This window comes from Gouania willdenowi, chromosome 22 (genome assembly GCF_900634775.1).
Source record: "Gouania willdenowi chromosome 22, fGouWil2.1, whole genome shotgun sequence".
NCBI classification, from domain to species: domain Eukaryota; kingdom Metazoa; phylum Chordata; class Actinopteri; order Blenniiformes; family Gobiesocidae; genus Gouania; species Gouania willdenowi.
The window spans coordinates 31,540,565-31,557,923 of record NC_041065.1 but is presented as its reverse complement, the minus strand read 5'-3'; the positions used below and the strand labels follow the sequence as shown (position 1 = coordinate 31,557,923).

Genomic DNA, 17,359 nt, shown 5'->3' with positions numbered 1-17,359 from the left:
GACAGGGGCGGACTTTTACTCCTGGACAAAAAAGGAGCAACGAATAAGTCACATGACTGGTGAATTGAACCGTTATTAATACTTCAATAAATTTAAAATAAAAAAAGGATGTTACGTAAAACATGCACATGATGTGTGATTAAAGGAAGCAGAGGTGGTGTAATGAATCTACTGGTGCTCCTCGTTTCTTGTGATCAACTTCCGTATGTGTTGGCTGCTGTTAGTGGCTAGTGGTATTAAAACGTGCAGAAAAGATATGTTTTACTGCCTTCAAAAATTTATTGGTCCTCTAATCAGCCTCACAGTCGATAGTCAGTCACCAGTTTATTTGGATACTATTTGGACTGTAACACTGTTCGGTAAAGTTGGCAGATATTCACAGATTCAGACTTTCAGCATCAGGTACATTAAAAAACGTTTTTAAAAATGATTTAATTTTAAAACAGAAAAATGCTGCTTGTCTGGATTTTATTTTTCTGTATTTCTGTTTTGATTTTAAGCCAGTAAAACAAAATAACTATACCATTTATTTATGTATTTTTTGTTATTTGCTTTTAAAAAGGGTTCACAGATCATTTTTTTGCACATGATTTTCAATTAATTAGACTGTTTGTTTAATGTATACCTAACACTTGTGTTACGAGGGAATCAAACAGAGAAATTTCTCTCCCTCTCTGTGCTTTCTGGTGCCGTCACAAACAGCCAGTGATGGATTAGCCCTTCCCATTTTAAACAGGGAGAAAACACATGCCCCCGGGGGCCCCTCGCATGTGGAAGTACTTTGAAGTGTCCACATTTAATTCTTGTGTATGATAAATGATAGCAGAGCTGCAGTCGTAGCCTGTGAGGAAAAGCTTCCGCCTGCTCGACAAGGGGAGCGCGAACAAATACAGCGATAGCTGATAAGCTGACTGTGTTCTCTTGCTCTGGCTTGTTTCTCTGCTTCCTGCAGAACCCCCACAGCCAGATAACAAATCCATGCTATCAATCAAACCCATCAATGGCTGGCTGCAGATTAAAACAGGGATTTTGAGGCTGATTGGAGGGGAAATGCTGATTACACCTCCCTCTCTCTCTCTGTCACTTGATTACACTCCTGCTCCGTCCATGTGTTGTGAGTTCTAATCCCTGGAAATTCAAAATTCTGTTGAGATGTGACAGAAACAGTCACAGTACAGGACGGAAAACTGTGACTTTAAGGGCAAAATTTTCATCAGGGTCACATTTGGGGAAAAAATATGTCCGTGCTTGATACTTTTTAACATATTGTTTTCAGGAAAAATTAGACCTGCTGAAATATCACGTGTGTATTGCTTAATGCAGGTGTTCTCAACCGTGGGATCAGGGTTGCAAGATACTGGGAGGGGGTCACCGGATACATTCAAGAAGTACATTTTCTGAACAATTTGAGCCCATTTTTGCTTATTTTTACCCTTTTTCTGCAACTACACCACATTTCCATATTTTAACTAACTAGTACAGTGCCCGTCGGAAATATGCATTCATGTGGGAGCATAAGATGTGCAAAATGTGAGTGCAATTTTCCTGGTTTAATGTCATCATATGTGTTTTTTTTATCTTTCAGTTGTCTTTTTGTGCATTTTTCTGTGTAATTATTGTTTTTTATTGCCATTGTAGTGTGATTCTGGAGTCATTTGGTGTATTTTTTGTATAAATATTGTTTATTTTTTGTTTTATTTTACTCATTTAGTATATTTTTATGATAAATACTGTGTGTCTCTCTCCATCCATCTCCTCAGTGCGTTATCTCGCGCGCGTCTTGCACATAATCCGTCGCAGGTTGTTAAGAGAGACACAGAAGTACCACAAAAAATAAATGTTTTGCAACACCAACTCTCTAAACGGCTCTGTGAGAGTTCAGTATTTTCATCCCGGTGTAGTGCACGAACGTGTATCAGCCGTGTCTGTGTGTGTTTACATTGTAGCTGCTAGCATCTTTCTTAGCACACAGAATAATATAAGGAAGACTCACCCTTGTGCAGAACAATCAATCATAGTGGAGCCGTGTTGTGGATCCATTATTATTATTATTATTATTATTATTATTATTATTATTATTATTATTATTATTATAATTACTTCAGCCACTGCTTGTTACAGAAAAACTTAACATTGACGCTAAAACATTTTGCAAATACATCTTGAGTCACTGTCAATCTTTACTTCACACAAAACTGTGGTAGAATCTAGTAACAATAATACGATAAAAAAACAATTAAAAAAGATTAAATAATGATATGGTAATATGATGATAATATAGCTATGCTAATAATACAATGAGAATACCAGTAACTATAATATCAAATATTAATAATTAAAAAGGAGTTTAAAAATATATGGTCATTATAATAAAGCCAATAACATTAATACTGTAGTAGTACAATTATATAATAATAATAATAATAATAAAAAGAATGGCAATAACAAAGAGAATCCAGTAACTGTAATACAATAATAAAAATAAAATAATAAGGTAATAGCAATAATAATAATAATACAATGAGAATACCAGTAACTATACGATAAAATATTAATTAAGAATATAAAAATAGCAATAACAACAATACAGTAGTAGTACAATTAGATAGAGATACAATATTAATAGTGAAAGTAGTAACAGTTTAATAATAGCAATAAAATATGAGAATCCAGTAACTATAATACAATAATAAATATTAAATAAGTTAATAGCAATGATAATATTACATGATAATACCAGTAACTATACGATAAAACATTAATTAAGAATATAAAAATAGCAATAACAATAATACAGTAGTAGTACAATTATAAAATAATAAAAGCAATAACAAAATACTATAATGAGAATCCATTTATCTATAAGATAAAATAATAAGAAAGACTAATATGTAGTCACATCATTCATCTCTCCTTCTTTGGAAGCAGCGTCTAGGTTTATTACCTCGACCACCATGTGATAAGCTTTAGCTTAGCTTAGCTTAGCTTTCTTAACTGCCGACATTAGAACTATGCGCATGTTAACACGGACTTTGCGGGTTTTTCTGCTATAAATGACTTGACTTCTCCAGCGTGTGATGCTCTGCTTCGGAGTAAAAGCGTCACATGCTTTTGTTTTGCTTCTGTGGTGAAAATATGAGCGTTTATAATACTGTGTTCACGGATAAACATGAATGTTTACTTACCAGAATAGTACGTCCACAAACAATAATCATAGTGGAGCCGTGTTGTGGACCCTTCGGCTCACAAAAACGTTACATTCCTCTGAATGTTTGTCTGCACAGCCTCCGTCCACTGTCATGGAGACGAATGAGGAAGTGAGTTTGTGACCCGAGATTTAAAGGAAGTTTGGAATTACGGGAATAATATTAAAAAACCATGGAATATTAACTTAAATGACTTTTAGCGGTACAAAAACGTTTTTAATATTGACCTTAATTTTTTTTTAACCCAACCTGCGACACGGTGACATCATGAACTCGGAACCGGAAGTAGCGCGCTCAACTCTGCGCTCTTACCGAGGGAGCCGTAATTATAAAATTAACGTTAATTTGACCGTTTCGCTACACCAAATTACTCTAAAATAAGATTGATTAACGTGGAGGCCGATAGATTTTTTTTTTTTTTGATGTGTCGCAGTTGATCATGTTCAACTGTGATCAAGATGGATGCCAGAAGTCGTCTCTCAACATATGGTGCGCTAGCGCCCCCTCACACTCTGCGGTCAAAATCTGCCGTCCAGAAGTGAAATAAAATTAAAATAAACATTTTGAAATGACTAAATTACTCCAAAATAACAGATACACACACTCGGGGTATTTGGAACCCGTTGACCGAGTTTCAGGTCGAACTCGCACCGCGTCGGGGAGATATTTGCTCCACACACACGCACGCACGCACACACACAGACCATCCTTGCTTTTATAGGTAGATTTCTGTGGTTTTAAAAAGTTCATTTCACCACCTTTTCCACCATTTTTTTTTTATCACAATCCTTGCTTTCTGCTTCTGCTAGTTTTTTTGTAATGCAGGTTTGTTTGATTTTCAGCACGTTTCCTTTCTGCTCTACTATTATCAACCGTATCCATGGAAACTTTTTGATGTCAATTTTTTAAAAAGGCAAAGGACATTTGTTATTAGAACAGGAACCATTAAGTTGTAGCTCAGTGTGTGATGCATGTGACCAACTTTCATGTTGTCTATTCCACTCCGTTACCTTGAGTGATAAAACAAACATTAGGAAGATATTCAATTCCATGATTTTCAACATCCCAAATGAAAATGTAATTCAATGGTTTTACATGTAATACGATCCCTTACATTTAAAGCACCAATGTGTGTCCTGGGAAGTCAGTGACAATTGTTTTATCTCATGGATACAGCAACAATAATAATAATAAAAATTGGAATTCATAAATTAGAAAATACCCACAAAATTTACTTAATAAATAATTATTGAATCAATTAATTACTATACCTTTTCATGCAGAAATAAAAACATTTATTCCAGGTAATATCTAACAGGTAAAATGTATAAATAATAGTGCACAAATAAATATGTGGTAAGGTTTTGCATGAAATATTAGACAATATTGCACATGCTAATTACTCAAAAAAATAATATATAAACAAGTACGTACTGCCTGAAAAGAATTAACTTTTGATCCCTGAGATGAAAAACAGGAAGAATTAAACACTGCTGCTAATACAGCACAGCTAGCATACTGCAACCTTTAAATTCTGTGATTTTCAACATCTCAAATGTTCCCCTAATGAAAATATCACCCATATGACCATCAATAGACCATATGAAGTTGTTTCTACATGTGCAGACAAAAAAAAGTCGTTTTTCTTTTCCTGCTATTTTTATCACCTTTTTTCTACCTATTCTTGCGTCTTTCCATCACAGTAGCACTGGATGCCAATTTACACTGCCTCACCTTTCCATGGAGTCAGGTTCTTCTGCACCAACTTCCTGTGAGTTCCCACTCCTCCCTCAGCACTCACATTTTATTTTCCTTCCTACTAATCATCTCTTTTGTGTGTGTGTGTGTGCGCACAGAAACGCAAACAAAAGAAACTGGCGTTACGACTGCAGGAAACTTTCATACGCATGTTGCAAACACATTTGTTTAATTTGCTTTCTTGTTTTTTGAGGAGTGATAGTGACGGGAGCTCAGCGGGAGCGACTCAGCAGACTGTCTTTATTCTTTGTTCTTCGTGTAAACAAGGAAGCACACGAGCTTCGTCAGGGTTTCACTGATGACAGACTCTGTAAATATGAAATGGGTCTGCGTGAAAATCCTGCAGTCATCAGTGTGTCTTTTTGTTTTGGTACACTGAGGCATTAAATGAGTGTTTCTCTTTCATGTGGCCTGTTCTTTAGTTGGTGGACTCGTTTTAGTGTGCAGCGCCCAACGATCCCTTTGTTTTCACCTTAAACCAGTGGTTCTCAACATTTTTAAGCACGCAACCCCCAAAATAAAGGTTCCAGAGAGCAGGGACCCCCACTGTAGCTGAAGGTGGTTGAACACAGACATGAACATTGAAGAACAGTCATGTGGAGACAGGACCATCTATAAGGGGGAATAAAGAGGAGAGATTTTTGGGGTCCATCCATAAAGTCAGTAAAATGATGGTCCATTGTTCTATGAATCTGTGATAACCACATTTATTTATTCATTTCAATAATATCCACCGTTATCCAGGAACGTTTATTATTATTATTATAGTCATCTTAATGACGTAAATCCTTGTTTTAATCAGAAATAAAATAGGTTGTTGAATAGAATCAAGGATTGCAATAGTAAATGGGTACCAATTATTTATTATACCTGCAATGAATTAAGTTTCCAGCTTGCACAAGTTTAAATATTTGTGTGGTGTTTACTTGAACATAAAATAAAATAAAATCATTAATATAAATAAAGAGAAATAAAATGGGTTAAAAGTTACTAAAAATGGTGGAAATGGAAGGTGGTGAAATGGGATTTTAAAAACCACAGAAACTGGTTAAATGTTGCAAAACAAACAGAAAAAGTGGTTGAAAGGGTTCAAACTGTCATTGTTGTCTTAAAAGTTGGAACAATTAGTTTAATATTGTGCATGACGAATCGTGAATGTGGATAAATTGGCAAAAATACGCATGAAATGTGGTGAAAAGAGGTTAAAAGTGACAATAATGGGTCAACATATGTGACAATAGGTGGTGGAAAGTGTTTAAAAATGCTGAAATTGTCTTGAAAGTGGAAAAAATGTGCAGAAAAGGCATTGAAATTTGATGGGAAAGTGGCAGAAATTGGAGAAATGTAGCAAAAAAGCATTAAAAGGAGCAAAAATTAGGTAAGAAAAAGTGATGAAAATTGGTTAAAATATGGTGAGTTTTGGTGTAGTTGGAGAAAAATGAGCAAAAATGGGCTTAAATTGTTCAAGAAATCTTCGTTTGTTCAAGGCATTTGGTGACCCCCTCCCAACGACCCCAAGGTTGAGAACCGCTAACAGAGGTATTAAGAAAAGCAGCTAAAACCCTCTACACAGGGTCACTCTTTCCATTATCCTTAGTTAATGTTTATTTCTCTAATAATACCCCACAGCCTTTAATCCTCACCACTGGAGACCATAAATAAAGTCCTTTTTGTGTGTGTGTGTGTGTGTGTGTGTGTGTGTGTCTGAACTATCTTTGAAGCTACAAACTGTCTAATCCAGCGTGTGTTAGGTATCATGTCCACTGACACCAGTACTCTGTTAGATGTTATGATCGATAGCGACAGTGATTCACTCCTCGTTTGCTCACTTCTCATTTTCCTGTTCTAGTCCTGCTACCTCCACGCAGGGCCGGCCCAGCTCATTTGGGGGCCCGAAGCAAAATCACGGTGCGCGTAAAATGGTTTCAAACCTCAGTTTAAACTGGAAAGGCAAATAAATTCTGCAATTCCTGCTTTTATGTTTCATGTAACAATCATTACGTGTCAAAAGTCAAGTAAAACAGTAAAGTGCTTTTAAATTCAAGTAAAGCAAACGGAGAACACAGGTAAACACTCCAAATGTAAATACTGAACTCAACGTGAAAGTTATTAGTTATTTCATAATAGATATTCCATTTTAGTCAGTGTACTGTATTTACATCAGATATTTGTTTAGACCAGCAGAGGGCGCTGATAACCCAGTGGTCAGTTAGCATGCAGCTATTCTAGCTGTGAAGAAGAAACAAACAAAGCTAATAGAAAAACGTGACTTTTACAGATATTCATGTAATATTACATATATTATTTCAGAGCTAAAAGGGTAAGGAATAATTTATGAATATGTTTAAGAATAGTCAGCGATTCCAGTTTTGATGCGTGCAATGCACAGCAGTACCAGTAATGTGCAAGTGGGGTTGCCAGGTTGGGGGCCCTCTAGTGGGCAGGGGGCCTAAACAGCCGTAGGTGTATAGGTATATATATATATATATATATATATATATATATATATATATATATATTCTGGTGGTATTCTTAGCGTGCTCTCGCTGCAGGGTGACCAATTTTTGGAAAATTTCCCGACCGCAGATGTGCTGTGCACCTGCAGCACGGTAGGGAACAAAGTTTAATTATTATGAATAAATTATGAATATGTGCTCGTAACACATTAAGCCATACTGTATTATTCAGTCATTTTGATTTAGACAATGAAACATCCATGTGTGTATTGTTTTATTGTTTTGAAGGTAATTGTTTTTGCAAAAATTGCAATATTTTAAATTACTTACACGTGTTTGGACAAAATGACCTTGTTACAGTAACTACAGTAACTCTAGATGCAAGACTTTTCTATAAACAAAAGTTATTAATAGATCCAATAATGTGGATGAATAGGCTGAGCCGTTTAGAACATTTCTGATTTAAAATTGTTTTTCATATAATAGTCCTGTTGTCGATGCTGGTATCGGTATCGTTTCAAACATATTACTGAGGTGTGTATTGATACTCGTGCTCTAATCAAACAGCGTGATACCACAGACATCATTTTAATTTTAATCTGATATTTAGCAAGTTTGAAGGTGAAAAAGCAACATCAGCTACTTTGTTTTTATTTTGTTTTTGGTTTAATGTAGTGTTGTTTTTATTTTTATATGGATCCCTCTGGGTTTAAAAATAACCCGATAAAAGAACAAAAATATTGTATAATTTAAAAAAAAAAAAGATTAATTTAAATTTTAAAAATAAAATTAAAACATTGAATTTTTTTTTAATTAAATTAAAATCTTAAAAAAACAAAACAAAAAAAAAAAAAAGGAAGTGTAAATGTACTTATATTTGTTCATAATAAATAAAACACCTTTTAAGCAATTTCCCCCTGGGATCAATAAAGGAATTCTGATTCTGATTTTTTTTTAATTTTGCATTTATTGGTACTAATCTGTGTCAGTGAGAACACAAATCTTACTCATTCTGGTAAAAAGTGGTATTAGACGTTCCTAATTTTACAGTTTTAATATCCAAATAATTTAATAAAGAAGGAAAAATCCTTTAAACTAAATGTATCTTTCTCTAATATCACATCTACCCTGTTTATAATGTGTGATTTAATGCATTAGAGTAAATCCAGCACGTATGCAAAGCTCTAAATCTAAACCCAGCTCACTTTAATCATTTATTGTGTCAAAACTTGTTGAATTCTGCTTCTCATTATGATCAAAACAGACGAATCTAAAGATTAAAAGAGCAAAGTCGCAATTAAAACCCTGATATCTTACAGTAAAATGACACAATCCTGCATTAAATGATCAAAACAACTCAACCGAACTACAACCGCTTTTACTACAAATGATATTCCAGCTGTTAAACTGACGATTAAATTATATTTACGTTCATGTGTTTGAATAAATTATCTGCCTGTGGGTATATTTAAAAAATAAAAGATGCATTTACTTTTAATGAGCAGATAGTTGAATACCGTTCCCATGGTAAGAATTAGCAAACTGGAAACTCAGAGATAAATTAACACCGTCAAGTTCTACTCAAATGTTCCAAGGAATTAAAAACCATGAATTACTTATCATATCATTTAACAGTTGGGAGTTCTTTATGCAGTAGAACGTTGCTTATTAAATAGCGTTAGCCGTTATCAAAGACGGACGGTGGAAACAGTGATTTTAACACAATCTATGATGTGACATGAAGAAGTACATTTGATATACTGTACTGTTCTTATCTTTCTGCTCATCTGGTAAACGTAGCTCCTCCTGTGGTTTTCCATCGATTGTGTGTCGTCGTGTCCTGGGACGATCATCATGTGACACCATGCATCAACATGAGATGAAAACGCTGTGAAAGCACGTTCTTGTTTCATAAATGGACTCACGCTGAGAACACTGGAAATGTGCTATTTAGTTATTTTTAGTAATGTAGTCTTGTCTTCTGTTGTCTCATAACCTTACATAATAATAAAAAATAAAAAAATTGATCATTCGATATATGTGACATGCATGTTAAACACAGCAGGTGTTCAGATGTCTGATTATTTATGATCACTGAAAATGAGCAGAAAATGTGGAACTCACTTCCTGTTTATTATTGTATGAATTTAGTTTTATTTTTTTGGAACATATTTACTCAAATACACGCAATTTGTCTTCATAAAGGCTTGGTCAGAGAGACGGAAATGACAAATCTAACATAATAGGATGTAATATCAAGTATTTCACCTTCTGAAATGATAAATATTTATATGAAACAGGAACTATAAACCCTCGTCCACATTTAATCAATATGTTTTTCTGTATAACAGGTGATATAATGTTAGCTTTAGCAAATGTAGCAAACGGCTGTGCTTGTTTCGCCACATTTATCCTGTGTATGAACAAAATGAATGACAATAGTTAACTGTATTAAGCATTTTTGATGTGATTTAAGGAAGTTGAATCGCCTGTATTGGCATCAAATTAGGGAATGACATGGAATGGATAAACTCTGAAATGGAATTGGGAAAATTGTTTAACAAAAATATAATATTGCACAAATTGCAGCATTTTGGGAAAATATCACAACATCTACATGCAATTTATCTTCATAAACGGTTGGTCAGAGAGGAACAATATCTGACATAATAAGACGTAACATCACATATTTCACCTTCTGAAATGGAAATATGTATATAAAACATGAACTATAAACCCTCTTCTACATGTTTTGGGACAATATTTAACATTTACTCAATATTTTTCACTGTAAAACAGGTGGTATAATGTTAACCTTAGCAACTGTACGTCAAATTCTGTGTAATCTCAGCGCAAGCTTGTTTGGGCACATTTATCCTGTGTATAAAGATGAAATTAACATCAATAGTTAATTTCATTAAGTGTATTAAGTATTTCTGACATGATTTCAGGAAGTTTAATAATGGAACGATGATGAAATGAAATAGAAATGTGTAAACTCTGAAATGGAACTGAGGACATTTTTAAATGATTGAAAAAAATGAAAATCAAATTATATATATTTATATATATTTTTTTTTTTCTTCATTTCCTGCAAAAATAATGTTGATAATGATGATTTCCTGTATATAGCGTATCAGTACGATGCTGTATCCACCTGTCAATGTGCAACGTGACATTATTTCTTCTCGACAAGGACTCTTTGTTTCCATTAACATCCTTCAGTCTGAATTTAGCTTTTAGTTGTTATGCTGCAGTGAAGGGCAAAATAAAAAAATAAAAAAACACTTCAATGCATCCAACTACAGGACTCCTCATCCCACAATGCAATGCATGAACTTTTAAACAGTATTTTTTAACCTTTTCCATCTTTTCTGGCAAGATTCTGGCAGTGATTTATTGACACTGTACACTGATTAAAAAAAACAAAACATATTCATCTCCAGCATCTTTAAATTTGAAGAGTTGTTATGTAATAAAATAGTCAAGTGGAATCAATGCTCACCAAAAAAAAGGTCGTATTCTTATCCCGTATGCTTTGGACGCACTTTAGCATCGATTTCAAACCATATAATAATGTGAGAGGAATAATTACTTTGTAAGAGTGACTCTGACACTTACAATCAAAATCACTAAAGTGACAGAGTGAAGGGTCCAGGTTAGCACTGTCAGAGTGAGGACCATCATCATCACCACACACACACACACACACACACACACAATCTTAATCAGCGACTGTGCTGAGCGGCGACTCTTGCATCCATTATTGATCGTCCGCCCAGCTTTGTTTGTGTTCAGGCGCCTGTGGGAGTCCCTCCCGGGTCCTGGGAGTCAATGAGAGTGGAACACTATACTACTATAAGCTCAGTAGCAGCAATTAGCCCACTGATGCAGACCTGTACGCTAAAAAAAGGAAACGGAGGACAGGAAGCTGACTGCGAGCAGAGGGAGGATAGTAAAAAATAACAAAGTCTATTATAGCAGTGTTTCTACGACAGTTTTTTGCGACATTTCTAACGTTTCGACAAAGTATAATTGAAAGTGTTTTCATTGAAGGGTGTTTCAGAGCCTGGTAACTCTGGTGAAATCTCATCCCGTGAGACTTCTCTGCAGGAATACGGACGTATACGAATACCGACTTAGAACCCTCTGCATTCCTTTGTTGTTTCACGGCTAATGTGGCACTAATAATAATTTTTAAGTATAACGCTAAGAAATGTCTCGTCACCTCTTCTGTCCACACGTACGGTGCCATGTTTTCTCAGAGAGGAGTGGTCATGTGACCAAGTACAGTATGTCTGCATTATTGCAGTAAAAGTGTTCCGTCTTCATGAATGCGTAAAAACTTTTTAGCGATATTTGATTTTTTTTATGGTTCTTACCTTATCTTTAACCCTTAGTTTCCATTTTAGTTTTCACAAAATAAGAGATATTTCTAAATTTTGACAAAGTATAATTGCGCTTTGAACGTGTTTCCTTCTTCTGCCCACACGTAAGAGTTTGTGCATTTCCAAAGGTAATGGAATTTTAGATGTTGAAATGTGGCCGCCCTCTACGACCCACCACCAATTTGTGGTTCTTTTTGTTGGCCCTTATCTTTAACCCCAAAGTTTATATTAGCTGTTTCCATTACAGTTTTTCGCAAAAAATAAAGCGATTTATCTAATTGTTGATAAAGTATAATTTCCCTTCGGACGTTTTTCCATTGAAGGTTCTTTAGGGAGCCTCGTAACTCATGAAATCTCATCCCGTGAGACTTCTCTACAGAACTACGCGGCTTTTGTTCATATGTCTACGTCTATTTTAATGCACCTAACGTAAGTGTTTGCACAATGAAGTACTGCCAGTGAGTGGGAGGCGGAGCTATGTACCAATGGGCCATAGTATTATTAGGATGGTGAGCGTTCCCACTGAAGTATACTTCCAAGTTTCCCAAGATGCATTTAGAACGTACGACGACAAAAACCTGAATCACACTGAGGCTAAATATCTCTGTTGATTCTCTACCTTTACTTTGAAAGTTCTGAAAACATTTGAAGTGAGAAAGTGACCAAGTAGAATATCAACATGTGATCATTTGATCCATAAAACTCACGTAGACACATGTTATTCACACATTTTGAAGATTTTTGGAGACCTTCTGTTGTGCTACTGACTAAACTTCTGGTTAACTTCAAAATAAGAGCCCTAATTACAAAAGAGTTAAAAAAAAAAAAAAACTAATTAGACAACAAAAATAGATGCTTTTGTTTTGAAGTTAACATGAAGTTTAGTCAGTAGCACAATAGAGGGTCTTTGAAAATCTCAGAAATGTGTCAAATGAGCACATGTTGATATTCTACTTGGTCATTTTCTCACTTCAAATGTTTTCAGAACTTTCAAAGTAAAGGTAGAGAATCAACAGAGATATTTAGCCTCAGTGTGATTCAGGTTTTTAACGCTGTAGGTTCCAAATGCATCTTGGGAAACTTTGAAGTATACTTCAGTGGGAACGCTCACCATCCTAATCATACTATAGTATACAGTAGACAGTATATACTCATTGAGTTTGTAGTGTACAGTATGTTAGTGTGACATTTCCCACACAGCCTATAGCTTTGATTACATGAAAACACAGTGTCTAAGCTCAGACTCAACAATAGCACCAGTGGGTTTCCACGGCTACAGCTGATCCATTTCCAGTAACTAGATCCACTGCAGGAACCACAGCGTGTCAGAGGCAACATTTCATATCACATTGAAGAGACACATGCACACGTACTCTGTGGTTCAAAGCGAGCCCGTCGGGGTCAGCTGTACATTCCACTTCACCGTGGCTGAGCGGCTTTGGCTCTGATGGAGTCTCACAGATAAAAGGCTTTGCTTTAATGTGTGCTGCAGCACCACACACATCAAAGGCAGCCTCTACGGCCTCTAACTGGACACATGTCTTCATTTCCCGCCGGATTGTGTTGCCGCGTTGCTTTTCCTGTCTTTTCTGTAAACGATGTGAACAGGTGTGAACAGGACAGGCCACAAGATGCAGGTCGCTGTGTTACGACCTGTTCAACAGCTGTTACACCTGTGTGTGTGTGTGTGTGTGTGTGTGTGTGTGTGTGTGTGTGTGTGTGTGTGTGTGTGTGTGTGTGTGTGTGTGTGTGTGTGTGTGTGTGTGTGTGTGTGTGCGTGAAAAATTTTACCCACTGAAATATCAAGTGTCTAATGCTTAATACAGGGATTCTCAACCTTGGGTTCAGGACCCCATTTGGGGTCTCGAGACACTGGGAGAGGGTCGCCAGATGCCTTCAAGAAAGAATATTTTTGGAACAATTTGAGCTAGTGACGTCCCGATACAACTTTTGAGTATTGGGCGATACCGATGTTGATCCGATACGACGTCATTACTCATTTAGTAGTGTGAAATGTCAGAAAAGACTTGATCATGTGATGTTACTCAAACAGAGAACAATAGTCAGCAACAGTAGGGATGAGAAAAACTTACCCATTTATTATTAACCAATTGGTTACATATATTTTAACATTCAACATAATGTCTACAGTATTCTACAGTTGAATAAATAATACATATTGGAGATTTTAGATGCAGTCCGATAAAATCCGATAATTGTTTTCTGGCTGATATAAATATCGGATCGGGACACCCCTAATTTGAGCCCCTTTTTGTTTATTTTTACCTTTTTTCTGCAACTTCACCAAACTCACCATATTTTGACCTATTTTTATCGCTTTTTCTTGTCATATTTTTGCTCCCTTTAATGCATTTATTTCTACATTACTCCCATTTCTGACACTTCATCACATTTCAATGCATTTTCTGCACAATTTTTCCACTTTAAACACATGTTGAGCACTTATAAACCCTTTCTACCACTTTTTCCACCTACTGTCACATATGTCGACCCATTATTGTCACTTTTAACCTCTTTTCACCATATTTCATGCTTATTTTTGCTAATTTAACCACATTCACCCTTCTTCATACTCATTATTTAGTTGAAACTAATTGTTCCGACTGAAACTTTCTTTACCTCAACCCCCCCTTCCCATTTCTGTCACTTTTAAGCCAATATTGAAACTTTGAACCATTTTTACCAGTTTTTCTGTACATTTTTAGACACTCAAATTTGCAAGTTTCAACCAATTTTTGTGATTTTTAAAACAACATTTCACCACCTTTTCCACCATTTTTTGTAACTTTTGACGCATTTTATTTACATCTTTAAAATGACTATATACTGGTACAAATATTAATAAACTTCCTGGATAACAGTGGATTTTATTTAGACCACCACAAGCGGTTGTTTAAAGTTCTTTTTAATGCATCTGCAGCTTTTAAATCACCTCATTCCAACGAGGAAAGTTTATAAAAACTTCCAGCTGAGCTGTTTTTGCATCTTTGCTTTAAATCTTGTGTCAGACGTTTAGTATTGTAACAGGACTGACCCTCTCTGCCCTTTAGGTGGACGACCTCACCGCTCTGGACTATCACCAGTTCCTGCCGCTGTTCTTTGATGGATTGGTTGAAACTGCTCATCCATATGAGACGCTGGCTCGCCAGGGGGTCCACGACCTGCTGGAAGTGGGAGGTTCCAAGATCCTACCAGTTGTTCCTCAGCTCATCATCCCCATTAGAAGTACGTACGTGTGCAATGATTGGCCCACACCATAACAATGCAATATTTAACTTATTATTAATTATTGTTAGATATGCAGCTTTTAGAAATGATTGATATTATAGCATCAAATTATAGAACTATAGAGAAAGGAGAGACAGAATGTGAATTGATTGCTCTGGACCAGTGGTTCTCAACCTTTTCAGCCCACAACCCCCAAAATAAAGCTGCCAGACACCGGGGACCCCCACTATATCTTTGTTTTAATCAGAAATAAAATGGGTTAAAAGTTAAAAATGGTGGAAAAGGTTGTGAAATGGGATTTTAAAAAGCACAGAAATTGGTTAAAAGTTGCAAATTAAAGTGGCTAAAAATGGAAAAAGTGGTAAAAAGGGTTTAAAGTGTCAATGCTGGCTTAAAAGTGGCAGAAAAAAGTCGGAATAATTAGCTTAAACTGGCAAATAATGGAATGTGAATGTGGTTAAATTGGCAAAAATAAGCATGAAATATGGTGGAAAGGGTTTATAAATGCTGAAAATGTCTTGAAATTGAAAAAAATGATAGAGAAGTGACAGAAATGGGAATAATGTAGCAAACATGCATTAAAAGGAGCAAAAATATGGTAAGAAAAAGTGATGAAAATAAGGTAAAATATGGCAAGATTGGTGTAGTTGCAGAAAAATGATAAAAATAAGCAAAAATGGGCTTAAATTGTTCAGAACATATTCTTAGTTTCTTGAAGACATCTGACGACCCCAAGGTTGAGAACCTCATGTGTGAAGTTTATCCAAAGAAATGAGAGATTTAATATTATTTCCATAAATTCTCTCATTTCTATATTAGTGACTGACTACTTAATAATCTTTGCCTTAATACATATTTACCTTTTGTTTTATTATTCACTCTTTATGACTACATCATTTGGCTCTACTTGTTGTATCCAGAGCCTGTTATAGTTTGTATTTTTATTTATTTTAGGAATAAAACTCTTAAATGTGATGCAGATTTTTTCTATAAATAATATTAATAACAGATGTTTGTGTACTTAGGCATAAGTTGTGATACAATCATCATTTCTATTACGTGTTCTGGTTTTTCACTGGAGTCAAAGCTTTCAATGATCAACAGTTTTATTTCCATGAAGGGTTTGGATCACACCTGCTTCTCCACCCTCAGGTCTGAGCTCTGCAGTGTGACCAGTCCTCATGGGTCACCCTGTCACCCTGTTCCTGTTCTTATATTAACCCTCAGTGGTCACCCTGTTCCTATTCTTATATTAACCCTTAGTGGTCACCCTGTTCCTATTCTTATATTAACCCTTAGTGGTCACCCTGTTCCTATTCTTATATTAACCCTTAGTGGTCACCCTGTCACCCTGTTCCTGTTTTTATATTAACCCTTAGTGGTCACCCTGTCACCCTGTTCCTATTCTTATATTAACCCTCAGTGGTCACCCTGCTATTGTTCTTATATTAACCCTCAGTGGTCACCCTGCTATTGTTCTTATATTAACCCTCAGTGGTCACCCTGCTATTGTTCTTATATTAACCCTCAGTGGTCACCCTGCTATTGTTCTTATATTAACCCTCATGGCAGTGTTGGCTCTCAAAGAACACCTGATAATCTGCCACAAACATGGTGACATGGTCCATTTAAACTGTTCCAACCATTCTGAGCCTCCTCACCGTTCACACACCAACACACAGACACAGATGACGGTTGTGGAGCGTGTGAAACAGTAAAAACAGACTTTAGGTCGTACAGTGACGTGAAAAGGAAAAGGTTTCATACGTTGATGAGAAGTTAAAGGAAAAGTCTGCAGCTTTTTGACCTTGTATAAACACACACACACACACACAGAAATACACACCAGCGAGCGCACACAGGCCGTCCTTTGTTTGGCGCCACAGTCGAACACGAGTGTCAGGTGTCGTTTCAAAGTGGGAGCGTTTAAGTGGCGCCCAACGAGCCTCCAGTCGTGCTTCTGTCACGTGTGTGTGTGTGTGTGTGTGTGTGTGTGTGTGTGTGTGTGTGTGTGTGTGTGTGTGTGCGTGTGTGCGTGTGTGCGTGTGTGCGTGTGTGTGTGTGTGTGTGTGTGTGTGTGTGTGCTTTGTGAGGTCCTGAATAATTATACAGGACTGAACAAACATGATGATTGTGACAATATGTAGAGCTTTAATAAGTGATCATGTTTTTATTAATAATAATAATTTAAGGATGTATAAAATATGAATAAATTGTTGTGTGTTTGTCTATTAAAGGCATGAGAAACTTTTATCCCAGTGGGGGCCAAAAAAATGTGATTGTATCTGATCACAAGGCCACA

The 17,359-nt window shown here is 36.0% G+C and overlaps 1 protein-coding gene across 2 annotated transcripts in view; it reads left to right on the top strand.

Moving 5' to 3' along the window:
* Positions 1-17,359, top strand: part of pacrg (PARK2 co-regulated) — a 202,344-nt gene that overhangs the window by 75,737 nt on the left and 109,248 nt on the right. For both annotated transcript variants that reach the window (XM_028437158.1, XM_028437157.1), the window contains exon 3: positions 14,880-15,054. In XM_028437158.1, coding sequence (XP_028292959.1) covers positions 14,880-15,054 — 175 coding nt within the window. The remainder of the gene's footprint in view (positions 1-14,879; positions 15,055-17,359) is intronic.